At 37.3% G+C, this 21,851-nt stretch overlaps 1 protein-coding gene and 1 non-coding gene across 8 annotated transcripts in view; one reads left to right on the top strand and one right to left on the bottom strand.

The window, feature by feature from the left end:
- The window catches only part of WNK1 (WNK lysine deficient protein kinase 1), a 161,705-nt gene that overhangs the window by 81,287 nt on the left and 58,567 nt on the right, over positions 1-21,851 (top strand). For all 7 annotated transcript variants that reach the window (XM_047867953.1, XM_047867947.1, XM_047867948.1 and 4 more), the window contains exons 3-4: positions 3,915-4,135; positions 6,764-6,921. In XM_047867953.1, coding sequence (XP_047723909.1) covers positions 3,915-4,135; positions 6,764-6,921 — 379 coding nt within the window. The remainder of the gene's footprint in view (positions 1-3,914; positions 4,136-6,763; positions 6,922-21,851) is intronic.
- TRNAR-UCG (transfer RNA arginine (anticodon UCG)) lies at positions 7,752-7,838 on the bottom strand. The gene has a single exon. It is a non-coding gene; the product is annotated as a tRNA-Arg (tRNA).

Raw genomic sequence — 21,851 nt, 5'->3', positions numbered from 1 at the left:
AAGGTAGAAGCAGCCCAGCGGTCCATTAAGGAAAGAATGGATAATCAAAATGTGGTATATATGTACAGTGGAATATTTTTTAGCCTTAAATGGTAAGGAAGTTCTAACATATGCTGTAATACAAGTGAACCTTGAGGGCGTTGTGTGACGTGAAATAAGCCAGTCACAAAAAGTCACATACAAATATACTGTTTGATTTCACTTTATGAGTTACCTAGAGTAGTCAAATTCATAGAAACACAAAGTGGAATGATAGTTGCCAGAGCCCAAATGGAGAAGGTTTTTGGGAATTACTGTTTAATGGGTATAAAGTTTCAGTTTTTAAGATGAAAAGAGTTCTGGAGATAGATGGTGGTGATGATTTTCTAATAGTATGAATTACTTAGTATCACTGAAAAATGGTAAATATTGGAGTGTCTGGGTGGCTCAATCAGTTGAGTGTCTGACTCTTGATTTCTTCTCAGGTCATGATCCAGGGTCACGGGATCTGCACTGAGTGTGGAGCCTGCTTAAGATACTCTCTCTTGGGGCACCTGGGTGGTTCAGTCGGTTGGGCATTGGCTCAGGTCACGGTCTCATGGTTTGTGGGTTCAAGCCTCGGGTCGGGCTCTGTGCTGACAGCCCAGAGCCTGGAGCCTGCTTCGGATTCTGTGTTTCCCTCTCTCTCTGTCCCTCCCCCACTTGCACTCTGTGTCTGTCTGTCTGTCTGTCTGTCTGTCTGAAAAATAAATAAAAATTAAAAAAAAAAAAAAAGATATTCTCCCTCTTAAGGGAGCCTAGGTAGCTCAGTCAGTTAAGCATCTGACTTTAGCTCTGGTCATGATCTTGCTGTTGGTGAGTTCCAGCCCTGCATCAGCCTCTGTTCTAACAGCTCAGAGCCTGGCTCTGGCTTCAGATTCTTTGTCTCCCTCTATCTCTGCCCCCCCTCTCAAAAAAGAAACATTTAAAAAATATTTTTTAAAAAAAGATACTCTCTGTCCCTCTTCCCCTTTCCCCGACTTGCAGGTGCATTCTCTCTCAAATAATTAATTAGTTAAATGGTATATATTATGTGCATTTTATCTTAAAATGGGAAATCCACTGTGTTGAATTTTCTCAAAAACTTGATACATAGGAAAAGAAATTTTTTTCTAATTTTTTTTTCAAATGTTTACTTATTTTTGAGAGACAGAGTGCACGGGGGAGGGCCAGAGAGAGAGGGAGACAGAGGATCTGAAGTGGGAAGTGGCCACTGCGCTGACAGCATAGAGCTGGATGCAGGGCTTATACTCAGGAACCGTGAGATCATGACCTGAGCCGCAGTCGGTCACTAAACGACTGAGTCACCCAGGCTCCCTTGAAAAAGAAATTTTTAAAGAGCAATCTCCTTCATGAATATCAATGCAAAGATCCTTTACAAAATAATAGCAAATTGGATCCAGCAATCCAATATATCAAAATCAAAGAGGGTATCACAAAGTTGGTTTAACATTGAATTAATCAATGTTATTCGCCACATTAACAGAATAAAGGAGAAAAATCATATGATCATTTCAAAATATGTGTAAAAGTATTTGACAATTCAGTATCTATCTGTGGCTAAAAACTCTTATTCAAACTAGGAATAGTGGGGAACTTCTTCAAACTGAGAAACAACTTCCACCAAAAAGCCTATAGCTAATGTTGAGCTTAACTGTTTCCCCTGAGATGAGGAACAAAGCAAGAATGCTTTTTTTAACCACTTACATTCACTGTGGTTTTAGAGGCCCACCCACTGCAATAAAGCATAAATATAGGGAAAATAGTATTACGGGCATAAAGATTGGAAAGGAAGAAATAATACCATTGCCCTTGATTGCAGATTATGTAATTGTTTACATAGAAAATTCCAGTGATTCTAAACAAATTTAATGAAGTTAAGAGATACAAGGTTAAGATATAGTTACCTATTATATTTTATATACTTGATCATTTTATAAATGATACAGACTCAACTTATCCCCAAAATTTTATTAAACAATTTTTCAGTTATACAGAAAAGTTGAAAGAATTACACAATGAACACACATATTCACTCCCTAGATTCTGTAGTTTATTAACTTGCCGTATTTACTTTACCACATATGTCCATCTGATTATTCCCCTATCTTAATTTTGTTCATTCCAGAATAAGTTGTTGCATCAGTAATATTTCACATGTAAACACTTAAGTGCTCATTTCATTAGAGTTCTCATACTGTATTTATATGCTTTGTTTTTCCTTACAGTGAAATTTGAGTACAGTGAAAAGTGTAACAGTGTTATCATTCTGTGAGTTTTGACAAAAGCATTCACTCATGCAGTAAAAACTATTAAGTTATAGAACATTCTTATTATCTTAGTAAATGCTCTTATGGCTCTTCCTAGGTAGCCCTTCCTCACCCTCCAGAGGTAACTATGTTTCAATATTTGTTTAAACTATAAAACCAACTTTCACCATTAGATTTCTTTGATTACCTCATCCAAGTGAAGTAGAATTTCATTTTAGTTCCTGTATTAGCTTTTTAGTTAAAACCTGTGTGTGTGTGTGTGTGTGTGTGTGTGTGTGTGTGTGTTTTAAAACAGTTGCTGTGGAGATTGTGTTTATATCTCTAACTTTCACAATAAACTTTGGGTTGATACTGTACAATTTCATGTAAAGTAAAGGAACCTTACACAGATAAAGTTTCAATTATCCCTAATACTTGTTTTTTATGCTATATAATTTTTATGTATGCTACATTCACATATTCTATAGAACCTATAATACAGTGTTATAAATTGTCCTTTAATTAGCCATACGTATTTTAAAGATAGCATGAGGCTAATGTAATCTTTTATATCTTCATACTTTTCCTGAATATTTTCAGAAAAAAAGCCAATCCAGAAACTTTATCTTTCCCTCAGTGAGTAGCATCAGAAATCTCTGTTCCATTCGTTTAGCATTAGCTGAGCTGCTTTCAATCTGTTGCTCCACATATACATATTTCAGAGGTCAACCAGAGATTTGGGCAGAATGAATATGCAGAATTTGGGGCTTCTCTTCAGTATCACACTTCTCTGTCCTGTCCACTGGAACTCTCTGTGGTGGTGAAAATGTTTTATATCTGTACTATCCAAATGGTAACCACTTGACACATGTGGCTGTTGAGCACTTGAAATGTGGCTAGTGCAGCTGAAAAATAGAATTTTTAATTTTAATTAATTTATATTTAAGTATATTCACATTTATTTAGTGAATACTATATTAAGCAGACTATCATGATAGAAAGTTCTGTTGGATAGCACTGTTCTAGCTGCTGTGGTCATCTTGAACTCTGTCCTCCATTCCTCAGCTAATAAGGCTGTAGGCTTCTATTTAGATTTGAGCTGACCTACAGAGTCAGGCAGGAGCCTTTCCTCAGCTGAGGAGATTTAGAAAATAGAAACTCAAGCAGTGCTTTCTTTTTTCCCTAATATGAACTCCCTTCCAATTTATGCCAGATTTTGATTGCTCTCCAGAGCCTTGAGGTAGTTGTTTTTTGTATATTTTTACTACAGTTTATAATTATATCTGTGTCTAGTAAGAATTATTCCACCATTTACCAGAAGTCAAACTCTACCCCTTAACTTTTATTTTTTATTTTTATATGTGTTGTTTATTTTTCTACCTCTTAACTTTTAAGTTATTTTAGTAGTGACCCAATTTTAAGGAATTCATTTTTTTGTGCTTTGTTATTAGAATTCATTTACCAACCACTTATTATCATCCTTTCCCCTTTAACTTTGCTAAAAGTATCACTAACCTTTAAGGTTACTGAATCTTAATATTGTAAATTTGATACTCCCATCTCAGATATGTTAGAATTTAATGGAATTCTTCAAAGCAGCAACCTCGTATCATTGATAACCTGTTTGGTATACTTTGCCTTCTCTAGGTATCTGAAAAGGTTTAAGGTGATGAAGATCAAAGTTCTAAGAAGCTGGTGCCGTCAGATCCTAAAAGGACTTCAGTTTCTTCATACCCGAACTCCGCCTATTATTCACCGAGATCTTAAGTGTGACAACATCTTTATCACTGGCCCTACAGGCTCAGTCAAGATTGGAGACCTAGGTCTGGCAACCCTGAAGCGGGCTTCTTTTGCCAAGAGTGTGATAGGTATGTTTCAGGTGTACCTTGCATCCTAGCTGGGTTTCTGATATTCCTTTTATTTAGAAACTTGACCCTCTCAGAGCTTTTATTATGTGAAATAAACTTTCAGAAATTCATAGCTTGAACTCAGGAAGTGATCGTTTCTACTTATGAGATGTGGAGTTCTCTGTATGCTTCTAGAATCATCTTGAAGACTAACGATGTTTTGTAAAATTATGTGAAGTAACGTGAACTTTGTTGATAAAACCTTCTGTAACTATCAATCTTACTGGGTTATCCTGTTGATACTTAGTATTATATAATTATGTATGTAATAAATATAGTTACTTTCCTATAAAGGAAACTGAATTTATATGCAGTTTAGTTTCTAAAAAAAGTATTAGATATATATTATTATTCAAAAGTATCTACCTGTTAAGACTTTATTTTAAAATGTGAAAATAAGAGTTCTGAAAGCTTGGTTTTCTCAATTATTTTCTTATAGTTAGCTTCAGAAGATATATCTGAAACGAGACTTTTTTTCAACCTTAGTAGTATTTGGGGTTGGATAGTTCTTTGTTGTAAGAGCTTTCTTGTTCATTGTAAGATTATTTGGATGATGCCAGGAGCACACCACACCCCCTTTAAACTCATCTCCCCCCCCAGCCCCACCAGCCAGTTGTTAAAACCAAAAATGTCTCAGGACATTGCAAAATGTCCCCTGGTAACAAAATTGTCCCCTCTTGTTGAGAATCACTGATCTAAAGAACAAGGCTGTCCTTTCAGACTTTCAACTACATGTTAGAGAGTTGCAGCTGGGAAAATAATTTAATGCTTACTATTTTGGTAAGCTTTCACTCTCTGAAGAGGACATGACAGTTTGAACACTTGAAATCACATATACTTTATTCTCCCTCTCAAAGATGGCAACAACAGGGAAACCATTCATTTTTAAGTGGCTAGAATTTTACGTGTTAATAAGAAAACTATATAACACCAGTAATGTATACATTCTTATCAAATAGTGTTCTCTTTAGAGGGGTACCCAGGTGGCTCAGTCAGTTAAGTGTGTCGGACTTCAGCTGAGGTCATGATCACACAGTTCATGAATTAGAGCCCCACGCCTGGCTCTCTGCTAACAGTTCAGAGCCTGGAGCCTGCCTTGGAGTCTGTGTCTCCCTCTTTCTTTGCCCCTTCCCTGCTCACACTAAGTCAGTCAGTCTCTTTCTCTCTCAAAAATAAGTAAACATTAAAAAAAAAATAGAATATTATGTGACTTGGATTAGGAATGCTGTTTTTTAAATTTTTTTTTCTTTTTTTTAAATTTCTTTTGATTTTTTTTTTTTTTTTTAATTTATTTTTGAGACAGAGACAGAGCATGAGCAGGGGCAGAGAGAGAGGGAGACACAGAATTCGAAGCAGGCTCCAGGCTCTGAGCTGCCAGCACAGAGCCCAACACGGGGCTTGAACTCACGGGACCGTGAGATCATGACCTGAGCTGAAGCTGGACGCTTCACCGACTGAGCTACCCAGGCACCCCTGTTTTTAAATTTTCTTAATACAGATTAACAAGAAGAATTGGAAAAGTTATTTAAAGCTGAATTTCCTTTTTTGTCTTGTTATAGGAAAAGGAAACATTTATTTCTTTGACTTTTTAGCACCTTAAAAATCTCTAACCTGGGAGAGGTGTTTTTTTTTCCTATTTTGCTTAAATCATTGTGTGTAAGCCTGTTCTTGGAAATATCCTATAATTTGAAGTACCCAGAATTAATTTCTTTGGAAACATTAGAAAACCTGGTCTATGGAATCACACGTGCTATGCTCATAACTCAGTCTGTATTTGAGTTCTCTATTTGTGTGTGTTTGGTTTTTGCCTGTAAAATGTCCCTTACTATCTTTATATGCAGTAGGCTTATTTGTGTACTGCAGGTGGTATGGTAAGTCTGTGAAGAAAGGGGCTCTGGAGAGTGGCCTTTTTGACAATTACACTTTATTCTTTTAAAAAACACTGAATATTAGATTTTTCACTGCAAGGTCTCCTTAAAAAAGTGAAACTGATCAGGTGGAATGTTAATGGCAGAAAATTAGCCATGAATATTATCCTTGCATCTACCATACAGTAGAGGGCAGACAAGTATTTTGATCTTTTTTTAACTTGTCCTGTCTTACTGGTGCCATTGTATCTCTATTTCTTTCTAGTCTCTTACCTTTTCCTTCCATTTGTTTTCATGATGAGTTATATTAATTTATCTCATATCCAAGTCTCTATTTTGACATTGTATAACAGTAATCCGTTTGGAACAGTAAACAGACACTTGACCCTGTTCCAGTTTCTTTTATGAAGGCCCTGCAGCAGAAGATCTATAAGATACTTGGTGGGACAGACTAAGATTTTCTTCCTCCTCCCTGCTCCTGCCACTCTACTCTCTCTTCCCTCCCCTTCCATTCCATTCCCTCTCCTTCCATTCCCTTCCCTCCCCTCTTCCCTCCCCTCTTCCCTCCCCTCTTCCCTCCCCTCTTCCCTCCTCTTCTCTCTTCCCTTCCGTTCCCTCCACATTCTTCTGTCTCACAGGTCAACCCCTCTGCTTCTCCCCCAGGTGAGAAACATCTGTAGCTTCTGCTCACATTAAATCTGAATTGTTCTTTTAATTTAAGGTACCCCAGAGTTCATGGCCCCTGAGATGTATGAGGAAAAATATGATGAATCTGTTGATGTTTATGCTTTTGGGATGTGCATGCTTGAGATGGCCACATCTGAATACCCTTACTCAGAGTGCCAAAATGCTGCGCAGATCTACCGTCGAGTGACCAGTGTAAGTCTTCCCCTAAATGATTATTGAGCTTAAGTCACATCTGAAAAGGAATGCCAAGGTGGATAACATCGAACCATGCAAAAGGAAACAATGGTAGAAAGCACACTCAGTTGTTGGGGGAAGAGGGAGTTGAAAGATTTTATTTCTCTGAATTAGGGAGAGCAAAAATAAAGATCAGAAAGTACCACTATATTCTGGATCCTCCTTGCCTTCATTTAAACTTTTGTTTTGAGATATATTATATTTAAACATACTGTCATTACTAGTTTTCAACTCCCTGTTTATTCATCTAAGTTCTCATTCCTTCCCACCATAAAAGGTTTTATCTGAATTAAAAAGTAGTGCTCTTAAGTTGCTTTGTTCACAGACTTTCCCTTAAATGTTTTAAAATTTATTTATGAATTTATTAAATCATTTATAAGTACCACAGGGTTTAAGGCCTAACAGTAATTTCTGGATCATCTAATAATACCCTAACCTATTAAAATATTCCCCGTTATATCGGCTTATAGTCAGTGTTTAAAATAGGGCCCATTGGCGGGGTGGGGGGGGAGGGGAGGGGGGGGAGGGGAGGGTGGGTGATGGGTATTGAAGAGGGCATCTTTTGGGATGAGCCCTGGGTGTTGTATGGAAACCAGTTTGACAATAAATTTCATATATTAAAAAAAAAATAGCGCCCATCAACATCCACGGAAAATATTTTACTGTTACGTTTCTCTTTTTTTAATGTTTTTATTATTTATTTTTGAGAGAGAAAGAGAGAGAGTGAGCAGGGGAGGGGCAGAGATAGAGACACAGAATCCGAAGCAGGCTCCAAGCTGTCAGCACGGAGCCTGATGTGGGGCTTGAACCCACAAACCATGAGATCATGACCTGAATCGAAGTCAGATGCTCTCAACCAACTGAGCCACCCAGGCGCCGCTGTTATGTCTCTTAATGTGTAACTATTATCCCCTACTTTTATTTTGTCTCAGGCTGGGTAGGGCAAGAGAAATGTAGTAAACGTAGTTAGTTTAGCCTTCAGAGAATTCTAATTAAGTATTGTAATCACTATTCCACAGTTTTGCCCTTAGAAAGTTCATCTGCTTTACCTCTTAGAGTTCTATGAATTTCAATTTTAAGTCTTTTATTCTAATTCCCCTTTCTTCCCCCAGTACCTAATAATTTACATCATCGTTTTTTTCCTTTGAGGGTAAGATGGACTATTTACTGGGTAGCTCCCCCTGTATTTTATTTAGAATTCTTGAAACCTCAAGAAGTATATTTGATTTCTTGGTTTTTTTACTCACTGGTTCCTATTTATCAGGTTCTTGGTTCAAAATAACTCTTAGATATAAGCCTTCTTCATTCCCATTGTCAGAACTCTAATACTTTTACTTCACACCTTACACTATCATCTTCAAGTAGTTAATGTTATGAATTTGTTTTTCTGCTTCACTTGAACTAGTTGAACTTTCTTGCTATTTCTTTTTGGTGTAAGGAACTTAAAATGATACCAGTTTGCTTTTGAAAACATGTAGAAATTCTTATTATCTTTACTATTCCTTACTTTTATCTAAACACCTTTTTAAGTCAGGCCACTTCTCTTTTTATTATCTTGCACATATGCCACATCCTTCCCCTTTTCCTGTCCCATTTGTACATGTCATTTACATTCTGTACATGCTCTTTTGCTATCCAGTCAGTTCTTATACTGTATTTAACAGACTTCCCTAACAAAATTTTTTCTGATGGTCCTCACTGAATAATGATTTCTGCCTTCTCTGAGCTGAGCTTCTCAACTGATTGGAATCATAGTTTTATTTGTAATTGATTATTTTACTTATGAGTTCAAAAATTGAATTAATATAAAGCATTTAAGATGATGTTTAGTGTTACATGTATAAGTACTTGCTGTTTATTTTTATTGCTTTATATTCTTTAAAATTTGTGATCTTATCTCTACAAAATATTTCTGTTTAATTCTATTCTTATCTTTAGTACCTGTTAGTATCCCATATATAAAATAAGTCTCCAGTGCAAATACATGTGACATTTTCTGGATCCCTGCTACATGCCAAGTCCAGAGTAATTGAAGATGAATAGTATACATATTCCCTGTCTTCAGAAAATTAGCTCTAATATAGAAGACCAGTGTATAAGCAAACAATTGTAATTACAGTATGATGATAATAGCTTATTGGCTGTTTGTATGTCTTTTTTTTTTGTTTTGGAACGATGCCTATTCAGATCCTTTGCTCATTTTTTAAAAAAAAATTTTTAACATTTATTTATTTATTATTTTTTTTTAATGTTTATTTATTTTTGACAGAGAGAGAGGCAGAGAATGAGCAGGGGAGAGGCAGAGAGAGAGGGAGACACAGGATCCGAAGCAGGCTCCAGGCTCTGAGTTGTCAGCACAGAGCCTGATGCGGGGCTTGAACTCACAGACCTTGAGATCATGACCTGAGCTGAAGTTGGATGCTCAACCGACTGAGCCACCCAGGTGCCCCAACGTTTATTTATTTTTGAGAGAGAGCAGGGGAGATCAGAGAGAGAGGGAGACACGGAATCAGAAGCAGGCTCCAGGCTATGATCTGTCAGCACAGAGCCGAATGCAGAGCTCAAACTGACGAACTGTGAGATCATGAGCCCAAGTCAGACGCTCAACCGACTGAGCCACCCAGCTGCCCCCTTTACTCAACGTTTATTTATTTTTGGGACAGAGAGAGACAGAGCATGAACGGGGGAGGGGCAGAGAGAGAGGGAGACACAGCATCAGAAACAGGCTCCAGGCTCTGAGCCATCAGCCCAGAGCCCGACGCGGGGCTCGAACTCACGGACCGCGAGATCGTGACCTGGCTGAAGTCGGACGCTTAACCGACTGCGCCACCCAGGCGCCCCGGGTTATTGTCTTTTTATTATTGAGCTGTATGAGTTCTTTGTATATTCCAGATAGAAGTCCTTTGAGATAGATGATCTCTATTTTCTCCCATTCTGTCAGTTGTCTTTTCTTAATAGTGTCACTATCTTGCTAGTACCCTTTGAGATACAAAAGTTTTTCATTTTGATGAAGTCTGGTTTATATATTTTATCTTTTGTTTTGCTCATGCTTTTGATGTCATACCTGAGAATCCATTGCCAAATCTCAAGTCATGAACATTTACCCCTATGTGTTTTCTTTTGGGAATTTTATAGTTTTAGTTTTTTTTTTTTTTAATGTTTTTATTTATTTTTGAGACAGAGAGAGACAGAGCATGAGCAGGGGAGGGGCAGAGAGAGAGGGAGACACAGAATCTGAAGCAGGCCCCGGCCTCTGAGCTGTCAGCACAGAGCCCAGCGCGGGGCTCGAACGCACAGACTGTGAGATCATGACTTGGGCTGAAGTCAGACACCTAACCAACTGAGCCACCCAGGCGCCTCTAGTTTTAGTTCTTACAATTAAATTAGATCTTTAACTCATTTTGAGTTTATTTTTGTTTATTTTTTTTATGTTTGTTTATTTTTGAGAGAGACAGAGAGTGAGTGGGGGAGGGGCAGAGAGAGAGGGAGACACAGAATCTGAAACAGGCTCCAGGCTCTGAGCTGGCAGCACAGAGCCCGACGCAGGGCTCAAACTCACAGATTATGAGATCATGACCCGGGCTGAAGTCAGACGCCCAACTGACTGAGCCACCCAAGCACCCCTTGTGTTTATTTTTGTATGTGGTGGTGGGAGGTAAGGGTTTTAACTTGGTTCATTTACTTGTGACAACTATCCAGTTGTCTCAGCACCATTTGTTGAAAAGACTAGTCTTTCTCCATTGAATGGTTTCATCCTTGCTGAAAATCATAGGCATGTGGGTTTATTTCTGTACTCTCAGTTCTGTTCCATGGATCAATATGTCTTGTTTACCATTGCTTTGTAGTAGTAGTAAGCTTTTTTTTTTTTTTTTTTTAAATTTTTTTTTTTTTTCAACGTTTATTTATTTTTGGGACAGAGAGAGACAGAGCATGAACGGGGGAGGGGCAGAGAGAGAGGGAGACACAGAATCGGAAACAGGCTCCAGGCTCCGAGCCATCAGCCCAGAGCCTGACGCGGGGCTCGAACTCACGGACCGCGAGATCGTGACCTGGCTGAAGTCGGACGCTCAACCGACTGCGCCACCCAGGCGCCCCAGTAGTAGTAAGCTTTGAATTAGGAAGTGTGAGTCCTTCTATTTATTCTTCAAGTTTTGTCTCTTCTTGGTCTTTTGTAACTCTGTATAAATTTTAGAATCAGCTTGTCAATTTTTACAATTCAGCTGGGATCCTGATAGGTATAGCATTGAACCTATAAATAAATTTGGAGAGTATTGCATCTTAACCATACTGAGTCTTCTAGTTCATGAACATGGGATGTTTTTCCATTACTTAGATCTTTTGTAATTTTTTTCAGTGGTGTTTTATAGTGTTCAGAGTATAAGTCTTGTATTTTTTTTATTAAGTTTATTCTTGAGTAATGTATGTGAGGGGTACTATTATAAATGGAATTGAATTTTTATTTCAATTTTTGATTGTTCATTACAAATACTTTTGGCTTTTGCATACTGATTTTGAATCAACAAACTTACTGAATTAATCCTAATAGTTTTTTAGTAGATTCCTTAGGATTGTCTATATACAAGATCATTTAATCTGCACATACAGCTCTTAGAAAATACAAGCTAGGCAAGTGTGGGTGTGTGCTTTCCTTGTAAGAAAGAATTGAAAAAAAAAGGTCTGGCTCTTAGTTTAATGAACAGAATTTCAGGATAAAGTTGAAAAAACAAAAAACTGGGTAGGTGTTGGCTTCTGGGAATTTTCTAATGAGAAAAAAGACCTGTTTTTTGATATGTCAGATTCCACTCCTGTTGTATTTATAGTCTGTGTGTGTGAGAAGATGAACACATAATTCTCAACTTTTTCAGTGAAATAACCAATAAGAGTTTATTTTTAAAAATTAACTATAGGAATAATAAATAAAGTTTCATAAAAGGATAATTTGCCCTTTAAGGTGGCTCGGAGTTTATTTCCTTTCATTAACTCTTCAGATTTTGCTAGAAATGACAGAATGGTTGACAAATTAAAATACTGAATTAAAACAAATCTGAACCACCCAGTTGTTTTGATAGGTCTTATACAAATCCTTGCTTGAATTCAAATATGTGAATTTAATCATTTATTCTGTTACATATAATATTACATTAAAGTTACCTCACCAGATCTACTCGTACTAATTTTTTAAACCTAATTTTTTTTAAGTTTATTTATTTGTTTTGAGAGAGAGGACACGTGTGTGCAGGGGAAGGCCACAGAGAGAGGGGGAGAGACAGCAAGCTCCACTTAGTGCAGAGACCAACTCGGTGCTTGAACTCACCCAACCATGAGATCATGACCTGAGCCTAAGTTGAGAGTTGGATGCTTAACCAACTGAGCCACCCAGGTGCCCTTTAAACCTAATTTTCAAGAAAGAGTTAAGAGTTGGAGTGTAGAGAGACACAGGAAACTGTATATACCTGAAATGTAAGGTGGTTCACCAATATTTGATAGTTTTCAGGGGGTGTTATAACAAAGTACCACAAACTAGGTGATTTAAACCAGCAGAAATTTATTGTCTCAGAATTTTGAGACCAGAAGTCCAAAATGAAGCTTTTAGCAAAGTCATACTGTCTCTAAAACATGAAGGGGAAAACTTTTCATTGCCTCTTACCTTCTTATGGTTTGCCAGCAATCCTTGGCATTCCTTGGCTTGCATCTGCAGCATTTCAATCTCTGTCTCACATGGTGTTCTCCCCCTCATCTGTCTGTGTCTCCTCTTCTTATATGGACACCAGTCAGATTGTATTGAGGGCCCACCCCACCCCAGGATGACCTCATCTTAACTAATTACAGTTGCACTGATCCTTTCTCCTCCTCCTCCTCCTCCACCTCCTCCTCCTCCTCCTCCTTCTCCTCCTTCTTCTTCTTTTTATTTTGAGAGAGAGAAAGCTCTAGTCAGGGAGGGGCAGAGAGAGAGAGGGAGAGAAAGAGAATCCGAAGCAGGCTTCATGCTGTCAGCACAAAGTCTGGTGTGGGGCTCAAATCCATGAGCTGAGCGCATTAACTGTGAGATCACAACCTGAGCTGAAGTCAGAGGTGAAGGTACCCAGCATTGATCCTATTTTCAAATAAGGTCAGATTCTGAGATACTGAAGGTTAGAATTCATATCTTTTTTTAAGAGAGAGCAAGCAAGCAGGGGAGAGGGGCAGAGGGAGAGAGAGAATCTTAAGGAGGCTCCACACTCAGCACAGAGCCCGATGCGGGGCTTGATCTCAAGACCCTGGGATCATGGCCTGAGCTGAAATTAAGAATTGGATACTCAATTAGCTGAGCTACCTAGGCACCCCAGAAGTTTGACATACCTTTTGGGAGGACACAGTTCAACCCATAATAGTTCATGGGTTCATCCAGCAAATATTTAGGTCTGCTTTCTTTGTTCCAGACTTTTTTCTGGATACTAGGTATTGAATATTCTTGTTAAGTAAAACCCGAATCTTTGTCTCTTAAGAGCTTAATAGGGGAAGGTGAAGAAACAGTTTAACCCAGACAATTTTTCTAGGTATAGAAACAATTTTTCTAGGGATAGGTACTTAATGAAAGCACGTAAGAGTGGTGCCTAATTGAGTTTGGACAGGTTGGGGAAATTAGAAAGGGAGAGATTAAGATAGTGTTGCATGTGAGAAATCTATATATTTGTATGTCTATAGAGTTTGGAAGCAGGACAAGAAAGAAAGGACGAAAAGAGGAAAAGAGAGCTTAGATTATACTCCCAACATTTGAGGAACCATTGCAGCACTTTACACTGGGTAGTTGTAATAAGATCAGACTTAAATTTTAAATTTTTAAAAAAATTGTTCTGGCTCCAGAGTAGAGTATGGATTTATGAAGAAAGACTAAAAGCTAAAAACCCTGTTTTAAGAGGCTGTTGGCAGTAATCTGAAGGAATGACGGATAGATTAGGATATACAGTAGAGTGAATGGATGGGATCTGAATTAGAATTCAGTTAAGCTAAGTTGTTCTTTTTGACTTATTTATGAAAATAAATATGGAATAAATACCCATTGTAAATATATATCCTCTGAAAATAAGATGAATCTTGGTCATTAAACTTGATTATGAAGTTAAATATATAACGTTAGACTTTCAAACTATAAAATTTACAATTTGTATATGGAATAATTTATATATTTTATTTACTAACCATATATTGCTTTTCTTCATCCCATCATACTCTAAACCAGGGGTTAATGAAGTCTGAACCATGGGCCAGATCTATCTTGCTGTACAGTGTACAACCCATGACTAAGAACGGTTTCCACATTTTAAGTGATTGGGGGAAAAAATCAAAAGAAGAAAAACATATCATGTGAACATTTCAGTGTCCATAAATAAAGTAATAAAGCACAACCACACTTACTTGTTTCTGTATTATCTTTGTTTTCACACAATACAATGCAGAGTGGTAACTGGAACAGAATGTGTGTTCCAAAATGTGCTGTTTGGGCTCTTACCAGAAAAAGTTGTTGAGAGGCACCTGGGTGGCTCAGTCAGTTAAGCCTCCAACTTCAGCTCAGGTCATGATCTTGCTGTTAACCGAGTTTGAGCCCCACGTCGGTCTCTGTGCTGACAGCTCAGAGCCTGGAGCCTGTTTGGATTCTGTGTCTCTCCCTCCCCTTCCACCTCCCCCTCCCCCTCTCACACTCTGTGCCTGTCTCTCAGAAATGAACATTAAAAAAAATTTTTTTAATAAAAAAGAGAAAAAGTTGTTCACTTCTATTGTAAACACATGTCACCAGAACTTTAAAAATTCTCCACTGAAGAGTTCTGTAATTACTAATCTGTAAAAATGATGATAATGTTCCTCTAGTAGGATGCTATTCTTAATACAAGAATCTCAATACAAGCAAGTAATTACTTAAATTGTTAACTATAAAAATTTGTGGGTAGTCTTTTCTCTCAGAAGTGGAACTATGGATTGCCTGGGTGGCTCAGTCAGTAAAGTGTCTGACTCTTGACCTTGGCTCAGGTCATAATCTCATAATTTGTGAGTTCGATCCCCATTTTTTCAGTGGCCACACTTTTTGGTATTGGCCTAAGAAATAACATCTTAAACCCAGTATTATTGCTTGAGGTGATCATTCTGGATTTTAAACACCAGGGTTTATGAACCAATAACTTTTGTTTACCTTTATATCAGTGCTGAATGTTTGATATCAAACAGACTAGATATGAAATACACATTAGATAGCCAAATATTTAAACATTCTCTGCTATCTCTCAGCCATACCAGCCTCCTTTGTTGGTCTTGGAATATTTCTATTTTGAAATGGGAATAAATTTTGTTATGTACCAGCAGACCATGGCTCTGCTTTTTTGTAGGCTGCTCTTAGAGACACTAGGAGGAATTGACTGGGCTGTCTCTATTATTTAGTGATAAGTGTCTCTGATTAATTTGCTAATTCACTTCCTTATTATTTCTCTAAATAAAGGTTGGTATTGAAAATGTTTTGATGGATGATGGAATTTTAGGTTTTTTTATATAAAATGAAGTATAAAAATAACTTCTATTTACAGAAATCAAGTTATAAACTTTTATGGTAGTACCAGTTTTTTAAAAATGCAAGTTTTATAGGTGGCCAGTATTAAATTTTATCCTTTTTCTGTACCTAACCCAGCAAATATGATTAACTGATTAAAAATAATGACTGTGGGGTTGCCTGGGTGGCTCAGTGGGTTAAGTATCTGACTTCAGCTCAGGGCATGATCTCATGGTTCATGGGTTCGAGCCCCGCATCAAGCTCTGTGCTGACAGCTCATTGCCTGAAGCCTGCTTCAGATTCTGTGTCTCCCTCGCTCTCTGCCCCTCCCCCACTCACACTCTGTGTGTGTGTGTGTGTGTGTGTGTGTGTGTGTGTGTGTGTGTGTGTGTGTCAAAAATAAAGCTAAAAAAAATTTAAAAAAATGACTGTAGGATGGGTAGATGAAAAACATAGCTAAACTGTTGATTCAAAAAGTTGCTCACCAGAGGCTCAGGGCTAAAACGAGTGTTTTAAAGTTATATGGCTTCAGACTGTTAGGCACAGCACTGCCATATATGATCAGATAAAAATTTATATAAGAAATTATTTGATAAAAGTAAAAAAAAAATTTAAGAAAGGCATTTGAGACACTAAAAAACAAATGTATCTTTATTTGCAGATGCAGACTCTAGTTCAAAACCCCCTTCTCAAATGAGAGAAGTCTTTCATGTTAATTTAATAGAACCTAGAAAGACCAATATCACTTTCCACATTCTTAGTAATTACCCTGTTTTATTTTTTTTCCCTTTTTTAAAGATAAAATTCACATACCATAAAAATTCATTTTAAGATGTAAAATTCACTTTTTAAAATATATTCATGCTGCACCTTTCTGTCACCCCCCAAAAGAAATCCCATATCCATTAGCATTCACTCTCCATTCCCCCTTCCAACGAGCCTCTGGCAACCACTCATCCATCTACTTTATGTCTCTCTGGATTTGATTTGCCTGTTGTGGACATTTAATACAAATGAAATGTATTGTGTTTTGTTATGTGTTATGCTTTGTGTTATGCTTTGTTTGTTTTTCTGTTTTGCCTTTTGTGGCATGATTTGACTTAGCATAATGTTGAAGGTTTATCCATGTTGTAGCAAGTATTAGCATTTCGTTCTTTTTATAGCTGAATAATACTCCATTGTATGGATGGATATACCACATTTGTTTCCCTTTAGTTCTATAGTTCCTTCTTCTCTCGTTGTTAAACTGTTTGAATCTATAGCCACCCTCCCTTCTGGAAAGGGACTGCAGAACAGAAAAAATGAAATATATATTGTCTTAAAAGATACTGTCCAAGAATTTGATTTATCAAATCTTTGTACATACTGTACTGGTAGCATAGCATCTGACACATTGAGTCATTTAGTAATAGTTTGAAGAATAAATGATTTAATTAAAGGAATCCCAAATATAGTCAGTTAGACACTTATGTAAGTTTGGGAGGTTGAATTAACCTTGCAAAACAGGAATGAAACTTAAGGTCACCTTTGAAGTTTTAACAAAGCTATCCTAAAATGAAATTGAATAATACCAAGTTGAAACAGATAACACATATAAAAGCAATATATTTTCTATAATGGGTAAAACTATTTGGTACCAAAAGAGCAGAAAACAGAAACTTTAGAAGTTAGAGTCAAAATTCCAGGACAAGAAGGATATGCGAAAAAGTCATCTATGCATGTATTTTCCATCGATTATCAAAACTCATAGTTGTAATTTCTAAACAACTATTTTATAAGTAACTCTTTCCATTATGAGGCTAGGTCTGTATTTTGTTGGAAGTGTTTCAGTATAATTTTTACCCTATAATCACTCTCACTTTATTCTCTGAGATTTCATAGGGAAAACTAAATCGTAAGTTCACTTGCTAGTACCTCAGACATTTCAGGACAATTCCTGATTCATGGATCCTTTCTCATTGAGACCCATCATTTTCAGTTTTTAGAACTACAGGTTTCCCTCACTGTCCACAAACAGAGCATTCCCTTGAAGTCTTTTGTAAGCTGAAAAGGCATAAAAGGGAAGGAGTAATTATTATTAATATACATTCATATTAAATTTTTTGAGCATTCTCAGACTCCAATTATAACCTCTTTTAGGATTTTCTAATACCGTAGGATATATCTTGCTAACAGATGCATAAAACAAGTTAAAGTGCAGATGTTCACAGGCACAATTTAAAGCTATGGTGTCTTGATTCTAAATGTAGCTCCCAGGGGAAGGAGCTCAGCTTTGCCACTCTTGCTTTGATGGCTCACTGCAAAACAGGCCCTGAAATCTACTTTTGCTTTTTTTCATAAAAGCAAAAATCCTTTTTGGATTTCTTTTGGTTAGTGAAAACAGGTACTCATGTAGGTCTTTCATAAAAGCAAAGTGGTGTGGGGCACCTGGGTGGCTCACTCAGTTGAGTGTCTGACTCTTGAGTTCGGTTCAGGTCATGATCTCATGTCTGCTGAGTTCGACCCTGCATCGGGCTTGGAGTTGAGTGTGGAGCCTGCTAGTGATTCTGTCTCTTCCTCTGCCCCTCACCTGCTTGTCCTCTTTCTCTCTCTAAAAAACTGAAAAAACAAAACAAAACAAAACAAAAAAAAACCACAACACAAAAAACCAAAGTATCATAATGTAAACTTTCAAAAAGCGGGGGATACCTGTTCCTTTGGATTTCTTGTGGGGAATGTGTAACTGGAAAAGGAAAGTGCTCAGCAGTTGTTTCCTTTGACCTAGAAGAGACTAAACAGGAAGAAGAATCATAATTGGAGATAAAGAACTTGATAAGGTGATGAGACATTGCAAAGGCCTGGTAGAGGTTTGAGATTCTGTCCGTTAAGATACTTTGAGAAGAGATTAAGATAGCAGCTACCAGATTTGAATGATTTAATTCAGTGACTGTCAAACTCTTTTTACCAGGATGTTTTATAATCATAAAAATTATTGAGGACCCCAGAAAGCTTTTGCTCACTTATGTTATATCTATTTTACTGTATTAGAAACTAACACAGTCTTATAATGTAATAACATAATAAGCCCAATAATATGTTGACATTAATAACATTTTTATAAAAAAATGTTTTTGTCCAAAACTAATTTTAAAGATTTAGTGAAAAGACAGCATTTTTACATTTTTGCAACCATCTTTAATGTCTGGTCAGCAAGAAGACAGCTGGGTTCTCATGTCTGCTGTATGAAATCTGTTACAGTATTTTTTTTTTTATTAAAATGTATAAAGAAAAGCTGGCCTCACACAGATATGTCATTGGAAAAGAGGTACCTTGTACGTCCCCTGAAAGAGTTTTGAATACTACACTTTGAGAGTCTCTAATTAGATCTTTGCTATGCAAAGTGTAGTTCCCCCACCAGCAACATTGGCATCCCAGGGCACTTGTGAAAAATGTAAAATTTTCACTTCATCCCAGACAGCTCAAATCAAAATCTGCATTTTACAAGTTCCAGTGGTGATTCATATGTACGTTAAAGTTTGAGAAGTGTGAGCTGGAACAGTGATCACCTGACGTCCCTTCCAGTCCTGTGTAACATAGACTAAATGAGATAATGCCAAAACGTTATTTGAAAATAATTATTCCATCATTCATGAATTTTTTTTACTAGCATTAAAAGTAACCAGACTGATTTAGAAATTTTATCCTACTTAATTGCATTTTTTTCCTGGCTTATTGAGGAGTTGCTTTTTTACTTTTTTATTTTATTTTTTTACAGAGAGCATATGAGTGGGGGAGAGGGTCAGGGTCGGGGTCGGGGAGTAATGGGGGGGGAGAATCTCAAGCAGGCTCTACGCTCAGTGTGGACCCCGGTGTGGGGTTCGATCCCACAATCCTGGGTTCATGACCTGAGCCAGAATCAAAAGTCAGACCCTCAACCAATTGAGCCACCCAGGTGGCCCAGGAGTTGCTTTTTTATTTTTTATTTTTAAACAATTTTTTTTTCAACGTTTATTTATTTTTGGGACAGAGAGAGACAGAGCATGAACGGGGGAGGGGCAGAGAGAGAGGGAGACACAGAATCGGAAACAGGCTCCGGGCTCTGAGCCATCAGCCCAGAGCCTGATGCGGGGCTCGAACTCACAGACCGCGAGATCATGACCTGGCTGAAGTCGGACGCTTAACCGACTGCGCCACCCAGGCACCCCGGGAGTTGCTTTTTTAAAAAGCAAAATAATAAGTCAAGCTGTGGAAGAGATGGAATAAAAAGCTTGAGAAGTTCTTTAAGTCAGTGGAGCTGTGTTAGGATTCTTAGTTTCTAGCGATACTGCAGGCATTCACTTGTGCTTTATTTTTTCTCTCAGCTGTAAAAATTTAGTTCTGTATTATCTACAGTCCCTTATTCTGTCCTGTCAGTCATTATATCTCTTATCTGGGAAATGCTGTCTTGATTTCACCAACCTCCATCTGTATCTTCTGGCTTCCAATGAAGAATAACATCATCCATGTCCTTTTTTAGTTTTCTAAAATTTTTCTCATGTTTTGAGTGCTGAGATAAATGTGAGGATTGAAGTAAATACATAGATTATATAATGATTTATATAATTATGTAAGCAATAATGATGACTCTTGTGTTGAAATGCACCCTGATTGTTAAGTCTGCTTTGGATATAAATTTAACTAATGTTTTAAAGTATATGTTAGCATCAGTGCCTAACTATTGGTCATTTAATAAGGAAGCATGATTGGTTATCTATTCAGAGCTCATAGGGCTCCCTGATGCAAATCCCCCACCACCCCTACTAATCCCTTACCACCACCATCAGCCAGTGCTCCTGCCACTCCATATTTCTGGTTTCCATCCCAGATCTACTATGTATACCTTAGTGTAGTCAGTAAACACTGAAATAGTAATTACAGTAAAGAAGGTGGATTTCATAGACATAAAGAAGTAGGGGATTTTGATCTCCTTCCAGAGGGTCAGAGACAGTGTTCCAGTAAAAATATGTTTAAGGTGAGAACTTTAGTGGCCTATTGTGACAGAGGTGGTGAAGCAAATTTTGTATGAAGTAATTACCAGTAGCTTCAGCTCCTTGGCACTCTTTATCAGGAATATTTTAGGATTTTTGGAAGAAAGTCATGCCAGTATCATTCTCCTCTATATTCCCATCATACTCTACCTCTGTTTTATTAATATAATAATTATTATGTTGATATTAACTATTGTCCCTCCCCTCCCCCATTAGAACTGAGCCCCTCAAGGACAGGTTTCTTTTTTCCTCTTAGAGAGCAATTCGCTACTACATGTCTGACCCTGCAGTGGTGCACTGTCATACAAGTAGTGGGTGACAGCAGTGGAAATATTAATAAATAATACATCATTTGTGCCAGGCATTGCGTCAAACACTTTGCATATGTTACATAGCTTAATTCTTCCAGTAACCTGGAGGTGGAAAAGAGTAAATGCTACTATTGTCAACATTTTGTGAACATAGGTCTGAAGCCCAGGAAGTCTAGCCCAAGATTACATGTTTAGAAAATAACAGAGCATTCTGTTATTTTTGTTATTATCTGATTCCAGATCCCCTGCTTATATCAAAATGCTGCATCAAATCCATAAATGTCAATTACAGTGTCAATCTGTGACCTAAGGGTATTTAAACTTGTCTGTGTAAGTGCTGATGTGGAGGGGGTAAATATAGACTGTGGTTTAGTAATTACATTCTATAGTGCACTGATAATAAATTGTTGCATGTCATTGTTCTGTACATACAATTTATTCAGGTCTGTACTTGAAATATTACTTGCTCAGAGAGGCTTTCCCAAAAATATTTTTTAGTGTGCACACACTTCTATCCCCTGATGGTTTTATTTTTCTTCATGGCTTTTGTCACAGGTTTATAGTATTCATCTGAAGCCCCAGTTAGTATACAAATTCTATGAATTGGAGATTTTATTTGACTTGTTCGTTGGCTGTATTTGTAGTATTTAGAGACTGGCAAGTCATAGGCACTCAGTATTTGTGAAATGAACACATGGATACAGAACTGTAGAGAGTGAAACCCAATTTTACGTTGCCTGTGGAGGAACTGGGCTCTGGAGTTGGGTCTCCTTGAGTTTAAATCCCAGCAATGTCCTTTCCTAGCTGTGATACTTTGGGCAAGTTATTTAACTAATCTGAACCTAAGGGGTTTATGAGGATTAAATGAGTGATGTGTGTAGAACATAACAAAGTGCCTGACATGCAGTTATCAATCAGTACTTAGTAGGTATTGCTGTTATTATCATTAGCATCAGTATTACATGCTTAGTAGTGAATTACGTTCTCTCATTCCATTCTTTATCCAGTGACATTCAGTAAATCACAGTTATAAAATGTGTTTAATGAACTTAAAGT

This window comes from Prionailurus viverrinus, chromosome B4, assembly GCF_022837055.1.
Source record: "Prionailurus viverrinus isolate Anna chromosome B4, UM_Priviv_1.0, whole genome shotgun sequence".
Taxonomy (NCBI): domain Eukaryota; kingdom Metazoa; phylum Chordata; class Mammalia; order Carnivora; family Felidae; genus Prionailurus; species Prionailurus viverrinus.
Note: the sequence above shows the minus strand (reverse complement) of the source record. Positions and strands in the feature narration are given on the sequence as shown.